The 16,901-nt window shown below is 42.5% G+C and overlaps 1 protein-coding gene across 2 annotated transcripts in view; it reads right to left on the bottom strand.

Annotated features, from left to right (window-relative positions):
- Positions 1-16,901, bottom strand: part of cpne5b (copine Vb) — a 216,653-nt gene that overhangs the window by 30,467 nt on the left and 169,285 nt on the right. For both annotated transcript variants that reach the window (XM_077204388.1, XM_077204387.1), the window contains 4 exons: positions 13,135-13,181; positions 10,504-10,685; positions 10,044-10,171; positions 8,458-8,560 (listed from right to left, as the gene is read on the bottom strand). In XM_077204388.1, the coding sequence (XP_077060503.1) occupies positions 8,458-8,560; positions 10,044-10,171; positions 10,504-10,685; positions 13,135-13,181 (460 nt within the window). The remainder of the gene's footprint in view (positions 1-8,457; positions 8,561-10,043; positions 10,172-10,503; positions 10,686-13,134; positions 13,182-16,901) is intronic.

Here is a 16,901-nt window from a genome sequence, read left to right as displayed (position 1 = left end):
GTGGAAAGTAAAGGGATGTTGTCGAAACACCCATAGATCAAAAAAGCCTTCCGTGGGTGAATGTCCATTCCTCTACGACCTGTTTTTAACTGAACAAGGAGTATGAGATGCAAACAGCTGCTTAGAGTAACAGCTTTTCTCATGAATGATACATGCGTCTGTCCCAGTGAATCAGAGTAGAGGAGAAAAGTAGGTCAGTGTTCCTCTGTGTTTTCTGTGAACACACGCCGTTATGAAACTCTGAACATAATGCGTGCCGCTCAGGACCACCCAAAACGGGGGATCTATAAAAATGTGTAGGACAGTGTTCCACCTGGACGTTTTAACAGACCTCCCACACTAAATTTCCGAGCAATATTACGATGAGTTTTAGTGTTGATTTAGCACTTGTGAACATTGTTCACCATCATAGATGAGAAGAAAGCAAAGCACCGATTGTGGCAGAACTTTATATAGCATTCACAGAAATGTGAATGACAGTTTCTTTCAGTTCCCTATCAGTCGGTCACTCTCGACATACGACTTGACCGACAAATAGGAATTTCATTAGAGAGGCCAATCTACTTCGAATGAAACTAAATGAGCCAATGCACATTGGCGTACAATCATTTGCATCAGCTATTCAGCCACGCAGCGCGGGTATATAATGAGCAGCAGATGCGATTGCACTTCAGTTTTTTAATTCGGAGCCAAGCACACCAGCGAGATAGACAGCGCATGAAAGGTGCACATTCCTGTCCGTGTTCGCTGCGACCATTCCCCTGTGTACTTCAGCACTAAGAAAAGCAGGCCGTAAAAGAGCTTACACGGGTAGAGCTCGTCTTTTTAAAGATCTCACTCTACCTGTGTGTTTCTGGATGAGTTTCAGCAGCCTCCACCTAAGAGGCACCGAGGAGCCAGTTGCAGGCAGGCCGCCCCGCCCAGGGGTAAGCCAGGGGTAAGCAGCCCTAGGGCGGGCGACTAGGGCTGGGTATTGTTAGGAATTTCACAATTCGATTCGATTTCGATTCTTGAGGCTTCGATTCGATATTGATTTATTAGCTTCAATATCGATTCAATAATAAGAAAATACACAAGTAAATACACAAGTAATTAAGTACCTGAGTATATTTTTAAATAATGTGTGCAGTATTACCAATGTTTAAGAACAAATTGACCCAGCATGCTTCCTGTCATGGTTTATTTAGCAGAACAAATTGTACAATATTGTACATGTGTTGAATACATACCGTAACAAACAGGTGCTTTATTAACACCTCTAAAGTGCATGTAACTGTAAGTAGTAGAAAGTATATTTATTTCTTCCTATACTTTCAAGTTACAATACTATACAACTCAACAGAAGCACAAAATGTGCATACTCATTAAAAAAATGCGCTTCGTGGGGCACACGCGCGCACATTTGCAGACACACGCAAGGACACTCGCTCTCTCCCTCTCTGCTGTGCGTGCGCTATGCGGTTTGGAGCTCACAAGCTCTAGATTCCGGGAGATTTGAACTAATTTGCGGACATCAGGGAGCCGCTATCAATATGCGGGAGACTCCCGGAGACTTATTGTTGTTCTTGTTATAGGGGGGCTTAGGAACATTTTGGGGTAGCTTCAGCCCCCCTAAAATAGGCCTAACGACGTCCCTGGTTTGTAGTGCAGGCTTGAACGGAGTGCTGCTGCTGTCCGCGATCTTGCTGTTTAAAGCGCTTCTTGTACAACGCTGAAACTCTCACTAGAGTGTTTCCCACCGCGCCGCCACTGGCCGGTGGGCTGAATCGATTCATAGGATTTGATGAATCGATATTGAATTGAGAAACAAATAATTGCAATGCATTGATGATTCGATATTTTTACCCAGCCCTACGGGGGACCCGGAGATGGATGGGACTGCTCTCCAAAAATCTTTTGTTCCCTTATATTTGTGTTCCGCCGCTGGCCTTAAAGCCAGCGGTAGCCAAATTTTCAATAAAAGTGCAGTTTCTTCCATCTCTGGGTCTGTAGAGGGCCCGGAGACCAGTCAATCCTCACCACTCTCATCCGCCTCTTCTATCGCCAGCGGGCAGCAGCGGGCAGTTCGAGAACGCATCCAAGCCGCCTCCTGCCCTGTGGAACCAGGTAAGTGTTGCACAGCACACTCAGACCCCGCTACGGGCCGTCTCCGAGAGAGAGCCTTCCGAGCCGTGTCCCTGTGTTCCACCTCGCTGCCCCACTGCGGGTACGCCTACGGTCCCGCTTGTACGGTATCTGTGAGCCTGGTTAGCGCTCCCCAGTCTGTCTCGCTGGCTCATTCGGACCATCAGGCTCGGCTATGCAATTCAGTTCGCCCGGTGTCCCCCAAAGTTTCGGGCCATCCACTCCACTACAGTGAGAGTAGCAGATCCCCATGTCTAATGGCGAAGGACGCGATAGAGCCGGTCCCTCCAGCCGATATGAGGTCAGGGTACTACAGTCCCTACTTCATTGTACCCAAGAAAAGCGGTGGGTTACGACCCCTCTTGTACCTGCGAGTTTTGAAACGGAGTCTCCACAAGCTATCGTTCAAAATGCTAACGCAGAGATGCATTTTCGAATGCATCCGTCCCTGAGATTGGTTTGCAGCGATTGACCTGAAGGACACGTACTTTCATGTCTCGATTCTCCCTTGACACAGGCCGTTTCTGCACTTTGCGTTCGAGGGTCGGGCATATCAGTACAAGGTCCTGCCCTTCGGGCTGTCCCTGTCTCCCCGTGTCTTCACGAAAATGTCATAATGTCACTTGATAAGGTGCATGAACCTTGTTCCCATGAGAGAACTGGGCGTTCGCATCCTTAACTACCTCGACGACTGGCTCATACTGGCACACTCTCGAGATAATTTATGCGAACACAGGGACCTTGTGCTCAGGCACCTCAGCCAGTTGGGTCTTCAGGTAAACTGGGAAAAGAGCAAACTCTCCCCCATGCAGAGGATCTCTTTTCTTGGTATGGTGTTGGATTCGGTCACACAGACAGCGCACCTCACAGAGGAACGTGCTCAGTCGGTGCTGATCTGCTTGAACACGTTCAAAGGCAGGACGGCAGTCCCACTGAAATATTTTCAGAGGCTCCTGGGGCATATGACAGCAGCAGCAGCGGTAACTCCGCTCGGGCTGCTCCATTTGAGACCGTTTCAGCACTGGCATCATGGCACTCACAGGGTGACAATCACACCGGCGTTCTGCCAGACCTTCAGCCCGCGGTCAGACCCCTCGTTCCTGCGGGAAGGAGTGCCCTTGGAACAGGTGTCCAGGCATGCTGTGAAGAACCTGTCGCCAGATCTGCTGCGACCCGCCGGGGCAGCCAGCTCATCTGCTCGGCTCCTCAACAAAAAACTGAAGTGCAATCGCACCTGCTGCTCATTATATACCCAGGCTGCGTGGCTGAAACGCTGATTCAAATGATTGCACGCCAATGTACATTGGCTCATTTAGTTTCACTTGAAGTAGATTGGCATCTCTAACGAGATTCCTATTTGTCAGTCACTACGTACGTCTCCGTTCCCTCCTTTGGGGAATGAGGGTTACCATATGTAACCGAGACGATTCTGCTAATAGGGATAGTTCACCTCAAAATGTCATCATTTACTCATTCTCATTCCGCTCCAAATGTGCATTATGTCTTTCTTTTGTGGAAAACTAATGTCCAGGGTGCTCTTTTTCACAAGGGGGCTCTAAAAAATGTCAAAAAGCACAATAAAAATATCCAAAATATAGTACATACACCCAGTGGGCTGAAAGCACAATACAACTCTGGCTAAAGAAAAGACCAATATTTAATTTTTTATTCACTTAAATCTCATTTGCTGTCCAAACAAAAGTTACCACTTTTTAGTTTGCTGTCTGAGATGTTATTGGTAAGGCTACATGCTGAATGTTTCACAGTGAAGTGCAGCACTGTGCTTTTCTATACAGCTCATGATTCAGTGTTTTCAGTGTCTCAGAGCAGCTCTGTTATTCCCAGGAAATGCTTGATTATAATGTGGATTTAGGAATACAACATGCACCGACCAGCTTCCCAAGCATATAAACTGGTTGTTGTCAGCAAAAGCAGAGCTTTAAGGGCTCCTCCTGGTGTTATGACAAAATAAAAGCCTGATGGTTTAATGTTTGAAAATTAAGAAATTAAGACAGCCATACAGTACATGTTAATTATTGAATTTTACAGTTGTATTACAATAGTAATAGTAAGACATCTCTCTTGCTCTTCCCTGATATCCTGAAAGTCTTTTTTTCCAAGGTTGAGCTACAGTATATACTCCCCTGTCTTAGGGTCTAGAATAGAATTATGCTCCCTTGGGAACAGGTTGCTTAGTAATTACCCCATTAATGGTTAATGCAGGGTGAATAGAGTTATGTAGGGCAGTATAGATTCCCCTACATCATTTACCTCCCTCTTCAACTACTGTTGGGTGTTAGAGTAGTTATTTTTACTCCATTTTGGATGGGTACTTCATAGGCCTCTCTTGTAAGACCCATGGTCAATTGACCCTTCGCAAGGAGTTTGATTGACAGGCGATCCGACCAATCGTAATCCGCCATCCGCCGAATCCGCCATTTTTGTCCGACAAAGAAGTCAGGAGAGTTAGTAGAATAACGAATAACTAGAAGGAAGAGATGATCAGTTCACGAGCAGCTTTAAATGAGGCTCTACAGTGATCTGTCAGACGTATTAAAGAGCCACAAAACGGTATTTATCTTTAAAAAATGACCAAATTTGAAAGTTGAGACTTTGTTTCATATCAAAAGTAACTTGGTCTGTCCTGTCTGTCAGCGTGTTGTCAGTGTCCTCTGCTCCGGGTTGTATTTTTCACTGTGTGAGAACATGGTGTGTGGCGTGAGAGCGGCGTGGCGTGTCGGACATAGCAACAGTAACTAAAGGGGGCGGGTCTTTGCGAACAGTCAATTCTATAGCGGGAAGAAATGGCTTTATTCAAGTCAAGATTGAGTTGCTATGCCCCGTGCAATTGTTTTTTTTTTAAGAAGAGCATAAGCACCTCTGCTGCCTCCTTGAGGTTGGAGTAAGTTGGATGAAGTTTCCTTGTCTGGGTAATGTTGAGCTGTCTTCCCCAGTTACACTCGGGTCTTTAAGTACTTTAGGACCGAAGCTCCCTGCAGTTTCTTTGGGTTTTTAGAGCCTGGGAGATGAGAGTTACTAGACAACTGCCAAATTATGTCCTGCTCTTTTATTGCCTTCCTTCATGAGTAAGAGTAAGGATGTAGGCTTCCCCTTGGTGGAGGGGCAACATCAATATTGTAGCCTGAAGTGCTAATTACTGACGTTTTAGCGCCTTGGCTTGCACGTTTCCTTTGGTAGATGCTCTTTAGGATACCCCTTAGGGTTGAGTAAGGTGAACTTAATTATGGCAGACAATTTAGATTTCCTCCCCAACTGTTCTCCTCAACTGGGTCTTAAATAAGGTCTTTGCTCCCCTTTTCGGTTGGTTTCCATGTAAAGTCTCTCTAGTATGATCAATGTTTAAAGAGCCTGACAAGTAGAGGTAGTTTGCTTCCTTGTTATTTTGCACTCTATAACTTGGACGAGTGAATGGAGTCTTTGGATCCTGGAGAAGTACAGATAGGGCGTGATTAGGTCTCACATAATTGTTTTAGGGTGTTTAAGTGGATCTGAATCTCCCTGTGTGTTTCCCTAGGGGTTGAGTTTTCAAGGCGAGAATCTTTGGCAACTATATTATGCCGCTCTCGGATTTGCCGTAATTGCAAGATCATCACCTGAAAACCATGCTAAAACGGGTTATTTCAGTAAACAGTTTTTTTGTTAGTTGCCCACGTATTAGTGTGTATGTAAACATGCTCACTGATGTCAAACCAAGTGCAACGTGTCTTCATGCTCCATATTTGAATTGAATGAGATTTGAGAGCTATGGCAGAGGGGATGAATTACAAATATTTTCTTAAATTTCAGACAGTTTATCACAAAGTTATCGTATGTGTAGGAGCCATTAATGGGTTCATGTAATGTTCCTTCACACCATTAGAGGGCACATACTGTATATATGTTGTCAAATTGACACAGGCACGAAGAAGGTAAAACAAACTTTTTGACCGTGATGGACTTGATAGGGTGCATGAAATGGACAAATCTTTTCTTTCTTATTTTTTTTGTTTTTGTTTACTCTTGAAAGAAACGGACAATAAATGGATTGGAAATATCCAACTTTTTTTTACTTTTTATTTGTTCAACAAACATATGTGTTAAAACCAAGGATCTAAAAATAGGACAAACGCCTACAGTGTGAAAAAAAGTGTGCGAGCTGGACAAACTACTTTTTTGATGTTTTGGATGAAATCTGCTGCTAAATCGATCATTTGCAAATAAATGTTTTCTGATGCTTTTTTGAGTCCCAGTCCTCACTATGAATAAGAATCTTTCTTTGTGGTTCCCAGTAGAAAGAAAGTTATGTTTGAATGTTGGAATATATGACAGTTTTTTTTTCATGTGGGTGAACTTTCCCTCTAAAGTTTAAAATATATAAATAGATAACAATTTTCGCATTTCAATATAGTAATTATAGGATTGATGCACACATGGCAAATCACATACCAAGACCATATGACCTTTTGATTTGATTAAGAGATGCAGCCCCCTTCGTGATTAGATTAGTCTTTTTCTATGCTGATATCTCCTGTTTCTGATTCAACACCTCCTGAAATCATTAATCAGATCTGCACCGCAGTGTAACATCCATCATATTTAATTCTTTCATTACATTTCAATTAAAATGTCTTGTTTCAAAATCAAATACTCAGATTTAGATAAAAAAAATAATTAAAAGTCCTTTGAACACACAAACAAAGATAGCTTTCACCATAGACGTCCATTTTTACCTTGCGTTCAGGTCTTAAATGTCACACACGAGCAGAAATGTGTGTCGTCTTGGCAGATGCAGGCAGTTGGGGAAAGAGCAGCAGGCAAGATCTTAAAAGGAAGGTGTGGCTGTTCTACAAATCTGACTAACAGTCGCAAATTCCCTTTAAATCCAGTCTGCTGGGAAATCGGGCCTGTTCATTGGTTGGATAAATGACATGACATACACCACTGGAGACGAGATTGACCTTTTCAACGTAAATGATGGCCTCAATACAACGTGAGTCATCCACTTTGCATGTGACATACATGCAGCCTAAATAGATACAACAATATATCATCTATAATAAGATCATAAAAACCCATATCAACCGATGCTTTATCAAAGCACACTGGAGAAGAGGACCTAATACAAAACGTGCTTTGATGCGAAACCTAGCAATGCGCCTTTGGAGGCAGAATTTTGACACATAATAGGTGCGCTTCCTCCTTAGATACTTTGTTTAGGACAAATTTTAAGGAAGCATTGCATTTATAAATCCCAGAATGCATTGTGACAAGTTTTATAGAGTGAAACAGTCAGGTTTTGGAAGTAAAAACTCCTACCTACTGAGAACTCAAAGGTTGTTCATTGCTTTTGTTGAACTTATTTTATTTTATTTCAAGTTATTTTTTAAAGTAATCATGATTAACAGCTAAACTCATGATGAAAAACTACATTACCCATGATGCTGTACAGAAAGTTCCACCAACCAGAGAGTAGCAACAAGCAAATAACGCCAAAAGAGCTCCTAGCTCCTCCCACTCCCATGAAGCACTGTGAATGATGTGAGTCTGCCTATGCTTTCAAACTTTCAAATACTTACGTATTTGTGTATATAAATATATATATACACACTTCACAACAAACAAAGTTTTTACGTTTTTAATTTAATTGTCATTCGCAGTGCTTGTAGTTCTTTCACAGTCTTTTACCTGTCTTTTTGCCCAATTTTAAAATATTTTTTTGCTTAAAATAAAACTTTGTAATGATATGATAAATCAATCCCTATGGGAAAACTGAATGGAAAAATAACGTGATGATTGACAGCTGTGCGGGAGTGTGGGCAGGACTTTGATATTACGGCTCTAACTCAGGATCTCCAATGCGCAGACTCAGGATCCAAATGACATAATCGGCAACAACTGTTTCTGGGATGTTTTGGCTTCATTTTTCTATAGTGGAGACACGTCGTCCATCTTTATTACTGGGTGGGGACTAATGGCCTCTATTACATAAAAAATAAATCTAAGATGTGGGACGAAAGAAATTTATTTGAATATTTATCCTCTACTTGTGTATCTCATGCTTTTTGAAGCACTATGCTTAGCGACATGCTAATGCAAAACTCCACTGGAATCAATTGTTAAATGAGCGCTCCTTTGAGTGAACAGATTTTTTCATGAAGCGTGTGACAACTTCACACGCTTCATGAAAAAATCTGTTCACTCGAAGGAGCGTTCATCATCAGTCACTTCAGTTATGAGGTTTTATTTCAGTTAGGATGAAGCCTGTAAAGTAAGGTCTGTACCCTCTCCAGCTCATCCTGTTGGGACACATCCTCTTTTAGTGGTCATACTCACATTCACGATGGCCTCTTTGGTCTGTGACATATCTGATATGACCCCGTCTGTGATGATGAGGAGCACGAAATATTGCGAGCCGTCCTGGACAGCAGCTGCGTAACTTCAGAGACAAGAAAAAACAACAATACACACTTCAAGAATGCTCATTTTTCTTTCTGCTATATTCTCCTCTTCCTGGTTTTCAAACTAATTTCACCATGTTCTGCTTTGTTTGTTTAAATAAACCTTTGCCTCCGCCAGTTCTGAGTAGAGCCTGAGGAGGTGTATCATGCTTCAATTTAGAAAGTCTAATTCAAATCTGCGGAAGATGGCATTTTTAATTACCACAGTGGATGCGGTGTAATCAGATGGAAAATGATTTGGTTGTGTGATGCTGTGACACGAGGGAGGGGGTGGAGATGTCTTCAGACAATTACTTTGTCTCCTTCTTCTGGAAACACACCCACTATCCTTTCAAATAATGATTACAAAATAGCTTCAGTCAGTACTGAGTCATTCTGTTATGACACCTATGCTGTGAGCTTTACAACGGGATAACAAGCTTACTCCATGTCAGCAACTTTCTTTTGTCAGTTTTTGGGCTAACACTAGAAGCATATGGGCTCAAACCCAAGCGTTTGACTTTCGTGGACAGACACAACCATCGTTTAGAGAATATCAGAGAGTCATACAAGCTGAGGCCGAGGAAATCATCTCAAGTGTCTTTAAGGATTTGATCCGTTGAGAAAGTGCACAGCCAAACAGTTTTTCTTATTCTGATTCATGATGTGTCTGTTGTTCATATATGAAATGCACTTGAAAATCTAAACAAAAATCAATTTCGCTATTCATGCAGAAAATAACATTTGCATTGCATTCCACTAAATCTGTGCGATCTATCATTTGTATGCAAAGTGCAAACAGGCTGACATTTTACATGGCAATAAAAACAACCGGAATCGCTTTTGAATTTTGAAATGATACAAGTGCTACAAAGCCAAGGTTAGCTAGAGGAGGAGTGCTAAAATAAATATCAATTTGTGCTGTGTTTAGATGCTTTTACTCAAGACAGTAACCACATATTCAGGACTGGCAGGTACCAAATGTAATCGTTTATCAATCTTAAAAACCCATATTGTCAGGGATGAGCCTTATGCGCAGCGGCCTGACATGGAACAGCTGACCTTCAGCTGAACAGAGTTCGACTCCATATAATATAAATATTAGATGAAAAACAAACTTGAAAAACTTAAACAAAAATTAGAAATGCTGCCATGGAATTAACTGAAATAAATAAGTTGAAATTCTAAAATAGCTAAAACTAAAAAAAATAATAAAAAAGTAAGCTAAATAGAAATATTTAGAAAGGTAATTCAATAGATTTTAAAACTAGATTTTAGAACAAAAAAAAAAAAGACAAAGTATGCTAAACTGAAAAAGGAAGATTAAAGCTAATAAAAAAAAACTTGGTCTTTCGAACCTGGTATCAAACCAATAATAACTTACTTTTAGTTACCCAAAAAGGTTCATGAACACACTGACAATATACTGTAAGCTGATATTAAAAATGATTGTATATTTCAAGGATTTTTGGAGAAACTTACCTGGCCACGTGATTTACAACAGGAGCAAAGTTAGTAGGTCCGTACAGCTGGACGGTCTTTAGACTCTGATGGTACGCCTCCAATATCCCCTCAATACCATTACAGTAGGGATTTTCAATATTTCCATTCTGAAAGACAGGAATCAATGGTTCACGTGTGTGCCTTCATTTAGGCCAACAGCAGTTCAACAGAAAACAATGCTGAGGAGAGAAAACATGGATTGTGTCAATCAATATGACAGCAGACGTTGCCAATTATAGACGTCTCCCATACAGTTTTGTCTCAGCAACATTGAACCGCTTTCAAAGCACTAGCACAACAGCATCTCACGCTCTCAAGTTTACAACCGAGACAGTGAGAAAAACAGAAAGACATTGAGAGTCTTGCATCAAAAAAAAACTTTTTTAGACAAATCACAGGGAGTTTGGGACAAACGGAAGTTGAACATCAGCTCACTCACTAGGGGGAACTCATGAGACACCCGCCCGTCAGGGGGCAGCTTGGCTCCAAACCCCAGCGCAGGGAACATCTTGTCACTGTCGTAGTCCTGGATGATTTCTCCCACTGCCTTCAGTGCCAGGGCGTAGGCGTTCATCTGGTAGGGGTTCATGTAATGGAGAGACGTGGACTGGGATGGGTTACCTGGAAATTAAACAGCAAACAAAAAGTTATTTAGTACTACAAACATATACAAAAAAAAATTCCTAACATTGTTCATATTCGAATGTCAACACATTTGTTACCTAACCTGTCAGCTAAAATAAAAATAAAAACAAGACACAGGATGGCTGATAAGGCAATGGAAATGATGATAGTAAATAAGCTTATATATTTCATTAAATAATTAAAGCTATTGCTAAACAGTTTAATCATGACAACTAGTTTAGGTATGTTCATGCTTATGACAATCTTAATTGTATTTGGACTAGATCTGCAGAGCAAGAATAGACTTGCTTCTGCCAATATACACACAGACACGCTGTGTGAGCATGTAAGGCACGCTGCTGCTGTATAATTAGGTATACATAAATCCCATTGCAGATCTAGACAGGTGGAGCTGGAGGTTTTCGTAGAATTGCAGGACCTGCTTACAGCGAACACTGAACAATACTATGTAAATGTTAAAGGGACAGTTCACCCAAAAATGAAAAAATTACCCCATGATTTATTCACCCTCAAGCATTCCAAGGTGTACGACCTTTTTCTTTCAGATGAATATAATCGGAGTTATATACGTTATATAGTTATATAATCGATTTATGCTGGAGGAGTAACACTTGACCTGACGCACAACGTAGTGACGAACGCGGAAGTGCAGAGGATAGAGCAAAACAAAACACCAGTCACAAATTAGGAGTCTCAAACAACAATTTTTAAAGAGAAATGTGGGAGGAGCTTGAGTATGTTGCCCAGTCCTGTTTGTTTTAACCGCCAGAGGCGTCAAAGCTTACGCAACTCCAACATCCTACGTCATGCATCACATCAAGTGTTACTCTTTTGGCGTAAGTTGAATTGCATAGGCCATCTGCCGGAAGCTAGCAATTTTAGTTGATAAATATGGATATTTCTCTTATACAAATGCATCGATTCACTTCAGAAGGTCTTTATTAACCCGACAGAGCCGTACGGATTTACTTTTTATCATGGATGGATGCACTTTTTTGGGCTTCAAAATCTCATCCTCCATTCACTGCTATTATAAAGCTTGGAAGAGCCAGGGCATTTTTTTTAATGTAACTCCAATTGTATTCATCTGAAAGAAGAAAGTCATATACACCTAGAAAGGCTTGAGGGTGAGTAAATCATGGGCTAATTTTCATTTTTGGTTGAACTATCCCTTTAAGCAAGCCAAAATGTTGAGGCTAATCAGCTAGTGCATTGTAGTAAGTGGTGTGATTGCTAGCAGATTGCATGTAAAGGGCCTATCAGTCTGCTCCATCCAGAGGTTCATTTAATTACTATAGTAATTACTATAGTAGACTATCGCGCAGTAAGCTTAGCAACATACTAATGTCAAACTCTAGTGTTATCAATTCTGAATCATGTCTCATTTGCAGAGTGCTATTTGCCTGCCCAAATACCACTTAAATAGATGCTGCGTAGATAAAGCACTACAAATATGTCACATATGAGGGTCCTTGATGATAAAGATGCCATACTTGTCCTGTTCACTGGCGTAGCAAAGTTTTCTGCGCCCCCTGTACAATCTTTCCTCGTTTCCCCACACAAATTGATGTCGCACCACATTCAGGGTAGACAGTATTATAATGGTGAAGACATGGGGCCAGATTTATTAAACGGCAAATTAGAGTGAGAGCGCAATTCCAAAAAAGCACAGATGGGAGTGTAAAGTTCTGCGTATGATCTACTTATGATTAAAGAACACATACGCAGCCAGATCATTTCCATAATGACCAACAGAATCTACCAAGAGCAGCGCAAACTAGTGTCTGGTTTAGGGTTTTTTGGACGTTAAATAATGGCAAAAATACCAGTAAATTGAAGCGCGCAAACCCTGTCCAATGTAGCAAGTCATGAAGTATATTTAAGAAACACAAATGAGTTTCTCCAATTCTGTTGCAAGCTATTGATGTTGTTCATGGCTTGGAACAGTTGGGATCCAAACAGTTGTTGAATGACGGCTGCACTGTAACTAAAGTAACTTTACAATTCAGCTCTCTTGCACTTCAGGCAGCCGCCTTCAATAAATCTCTCAAAAGAGATTTAATCGTCTCGCTACACTGTTCTAAACAAATCTAGTTAATTTGCTAAATAATGAAAAGATGTTTGGAAGCACTTACTTGTGAATGAACAGTAATTATTTGCATATACACTCCCAGCAAGTGCGGTCTCGAAAACAACAGGGAAACGCATTCACCACCGGCTTGTGTAGCTGGGTCATTTTAGACAGTTTTACTCAAGCGTTCACCTCTCAGCACAACTCGAACTCTTCCACGACCCCGCAGCACAGGGGGCCGCAAACTGACCACTAATGGGAGCGTATTGAGCGACACAAGCAGGCCAACGATTGGGTTTGGATCGCCCAACCTTTTAAGAGCTCACACACCGTTCCCTCCACTTAATTGCTTACCGTTAGAGGCGGTGAAATCAATGGCCACTGTGAAATTGATCTGGGTCCTGGGAAAAGAGGCAGAAATGAGAAAACGAGAGTAAGCAAAAAGCTCTCTGCAGTGATTTAGCATCTTCTGTAGAGACAGGTACACATGTCTGTGGTATGTGAATGAGGCTGATGTGTGTAGTCAACTCCAGCTGCACGCTCTAATTGGGCTAAACGGGAAGAGCCATTACCTTGAGCCCACATTACAAGTTTTACTGTGCTCAACAGCAGGGTAATGCAGTCTCCACACATCCATCTGCATCCCTTCACACATCACACAGTGTTTCCTTCAGCCCTGGCTTCCCACCGGCCGCAAACGCACCATGTGCGGCATTTTAGCTAAACGAGTCCCATAGGAACCTTTAAGGATGACATGCTTCCTGACAGAAGATGCAGCGAATAGAAAGAGTTAACTTTGAGCTACGGTAGTTAGCCGAGGCTAACATGTTGGACTTTAAAGGTTTATCATTTAATAAATGCATGTCCAGTTGACCAGACATAATCTATTTGTAATGTTTAGTTTTGGTTTCATGTTCATATTTCCTGGTTTGACATGTGCTCCCCTTTGTGATGTGATTCCCTTGTCCTCATGTGATCATGTCATGTGCTTCCCAACTCTCATGTGTTATGTTGTCATTAGGCTTGTTCGACTTGAACCGGCACGGCAAAGACCGATCGGTGAATGACATCAAAGTACGCGAGAGCGATTAGAGAGCCGACGGCTCCATTTGCTTTTGAACCGCTCTCGCGGTACTTTGATGTCATAAACCGATCGGTCCGTGCAGCGTCGGTTCAAGTCGAACAAGCCTAGTGGTTTATTGTCTTGATTGTTCACAGGTGTCTTGTTTAGTCATCAGTCCTTGTGTATTGAATCCCTCAGGGTTTGCCTTGTTACTTCATCTAGTATTGTCCCTGTAACCATTGTTGGTGAGTTTCAAGTCAAGTCAAGTCAAGTCTGTTGTTTATTTTGTATATGTTCACGTTGGAAGTTAATAAATACGGCACTTGGGTTCTATCAAGCTCGCCTTCAGTGGAATTCTTACACTATTATTGTAAAATTTGTTTTATGAAGTCCCCTGCTGTAAATGATCATCATGCAACATTAGCATAACACAGATATGTTTAAAGCCAAGTAAATAAAATGACAGCACTTAAAAAGGAAATAATACAAATAATTGTATAATAATAATAGCATGCCAACAGCAAGATATCAGACAGCATTCAATCGCTCTCCCCAAAAAGTCAGTGGCCCATTAGGGATTCAGTGGGTCGGAGAAAAATAAATTGATAAAACATAATGGAAAGCAGATAAAATTACATTAACCTTAAGAATCCCAGGCTAATACATGACTCAGGCCACTGTGTAGCCTGGAGGGTAATTATCCTCTTTATTAATTCATTAAAAGCCGTTTACTCTCGGGTGCCAGCGTATGCGTCAAAAAACTGTTTGGGAATCAAGGTGACTAAAACCGTGATTAGAAAATAAGATCTTCTAAAGTAAAGCAATTCCTGAGGATCACATTATCAAACTTATATTTGATTAAGACTGTTTAATTATACATTTATGAAGAAAATGAAACTGAGGAATTTTCATTTTGATTTCCTCTTGTTCTTTCTTGAATGTGCCAGTCCAAATTAGAGCAAATCCTGAGCGAGTTTCAGCAGTGCTGTGTTTCTGCCAGCCATTTCAGCCTGTGGCACTGGGGCATTTCCACGCCACAGAAACTTAATAGGCTGTAAAAAGGACCCCCTGCATTAGGGGTTAGTGTAATGCAGTACAACAGAGTCTCTTGGGATGGGGTAAACAGAAGGACAAGAAGAATCGATTTTCGGAGACGTGCATGTCACTATGTGTCTCCCTCTCATTTGTCAGGTGAAGTGCTGTGGGAGGCAGGGAAGCCCTGCATAAAAAAACACACGAAAGCACCTTCATCTAATGGAAGAGGCTGGACAGCACAGCACAGATAATGCTGTCTCTATGTAGTATTAACGATTAAGGCCCGATATATATCCCTAGTTAAAAAAACTATACCAAAATCTATTTAAAATACATTTATTTCATACTAAGTATACCTCAAATCCAATAACATATTTATTGACAAAACATAATGATATAAAATTATAATTAAACTTTATTTGGAGTATTTCTTTATTGCACATTTCTTAATACTATTGTTATGTGGATGCAGGAGGTGAACCCAAATGCACAAGGGGATAAAATAGGGAACACTAATGATGAGGACAGGTGAAACTGACTAGACAATAATGACAAGACGAGGATAACAAGGGGGCGGGGTTACGTAATGAGACAACACAAGCACATGGCCCAAGCAAAAGGCCATGTACTTGTACACAAAACATGGGTCTGTCATGATTCTGCCAGAAGACCAGAGAAATCAAAAGACATGATGGCAGAATCATGACAGAACCCCCACCTTAAGGAGCGGCTACCAGTCGCTCCTCAAAGGGAAACTAAACACAAGACAAGACAGACCGTGACATGGATAAAAACCAACAAAACATGGAAAACACTAATAAAGGCATACAAGAAAAAATAATAACAGGGTTGGGATGGAACAATAAAAACATCAAACATGGCAGGGGAGGTGGAGGAATAACAGAGTTCATGGGGGGTGGTCCAGGGTGGATGGGTGTGTTGGGGGTCTTAGGTCCACGGGATGAGGGCGGGGAACGAAGAATCCGGGCAGGCTTGGAGGGAGACACACGAGGACGAGACTTGGGCAAAACAGTCTGGGGTTTCGCGATGACAGGGGGAACAGTCCGGGGACTAGTGGCGACAGGGGAAACAGTAAGGGGACTAGTGGCGGCAGGGACGAACGGGGAAACAGTACGGGGATGAGACATGACAGAGGAGATAGGGGAAACAAACGGATGACCGGAGACAGCGGGGACTGCAGCAGCAGGTAGTGGAACGGAGACAAGGGGATTATCCGGCGGTAGGGGGGCGGGAACAAGAACAGAGCTCCCAGAGCTAGACCCAGAATCAACGCTCCAGAACTGCGATTCGGTGACCGCCATAGGCTCCGAAACGGCAGGATCGGGTGCAGCACTCTCGGCGGCAGGCTCGGGTGCAGCGCTCTCGGCGGCAGGCTCGGGGACTGAGGGCAAGACAGGACGGACAGAGACTTCGAGGATCTTGACTAGACACGACAAATAATCGGATAGGGTCCTGGCAGCTATGATGACAGGCATCTCATGTTGTGAGGAAACAGACTGCAAAACTGCATCAGCCGCTCGATCGGCCGCAGCTCTCACGGCAGGCTTCACTGCATCAGATCTCGCCCTCTCAACCGCGGGCTCAGGAGTTGCGCTTCCAGCAGCAGATACAGGACAAGCGTTCACAGATGCCGCCTCAGAAACAGCAGTCACAGCTGCAGACTCAGGAACAGTGCTTAGCGTTGCAGCCTCCGGAACAGCGCTCTCAGCCGCAGACTTTGGAACAACGCTTATAGTTGCAGCCTCAGGAACAGCGGTCGTGGCTGCAGACTCTGGAACAACGCTGACAGTCGCAGCTTCATTAACAGCACCTGCGGCAGCAGACTCAGGAGAAGATGGCGATGGAAAACGGGAAGCTCCCTTCTTTCTCCTCTTTCTCTTTGGCCGCGGGGCAATGGTCACAGCAGGGCTCGCGATCGGCTGGCCGGGCTCAACGGAAGACGAAACGGGAACAGGGAAGGCCAATTCTGTTTGGGTGAGGTCAGATGACGATGACTCCGAGG

Source organism: Siphateles boraxobius, unplaced genomic scaffold, assembly GCF_051911475.1.
Source record: "Siphateles boraxobius isolate OS27281-9 unplaced genomic scaffold, OSU_SipBor_1 5, whole genome shotgun sequence".
NCBI classification, from domain to species: domain Eukaryota; kingdom Metazoa; phylum Chordata; class Actinopteri; order Cypriniformes; family Leuciscidae; genus Siphateles; species Siphateles boraxobius.
Note: the sequence above shows the minus strand (reverse complement) of the source record. Positions and strands in the feature narration are given on the sequence as shown.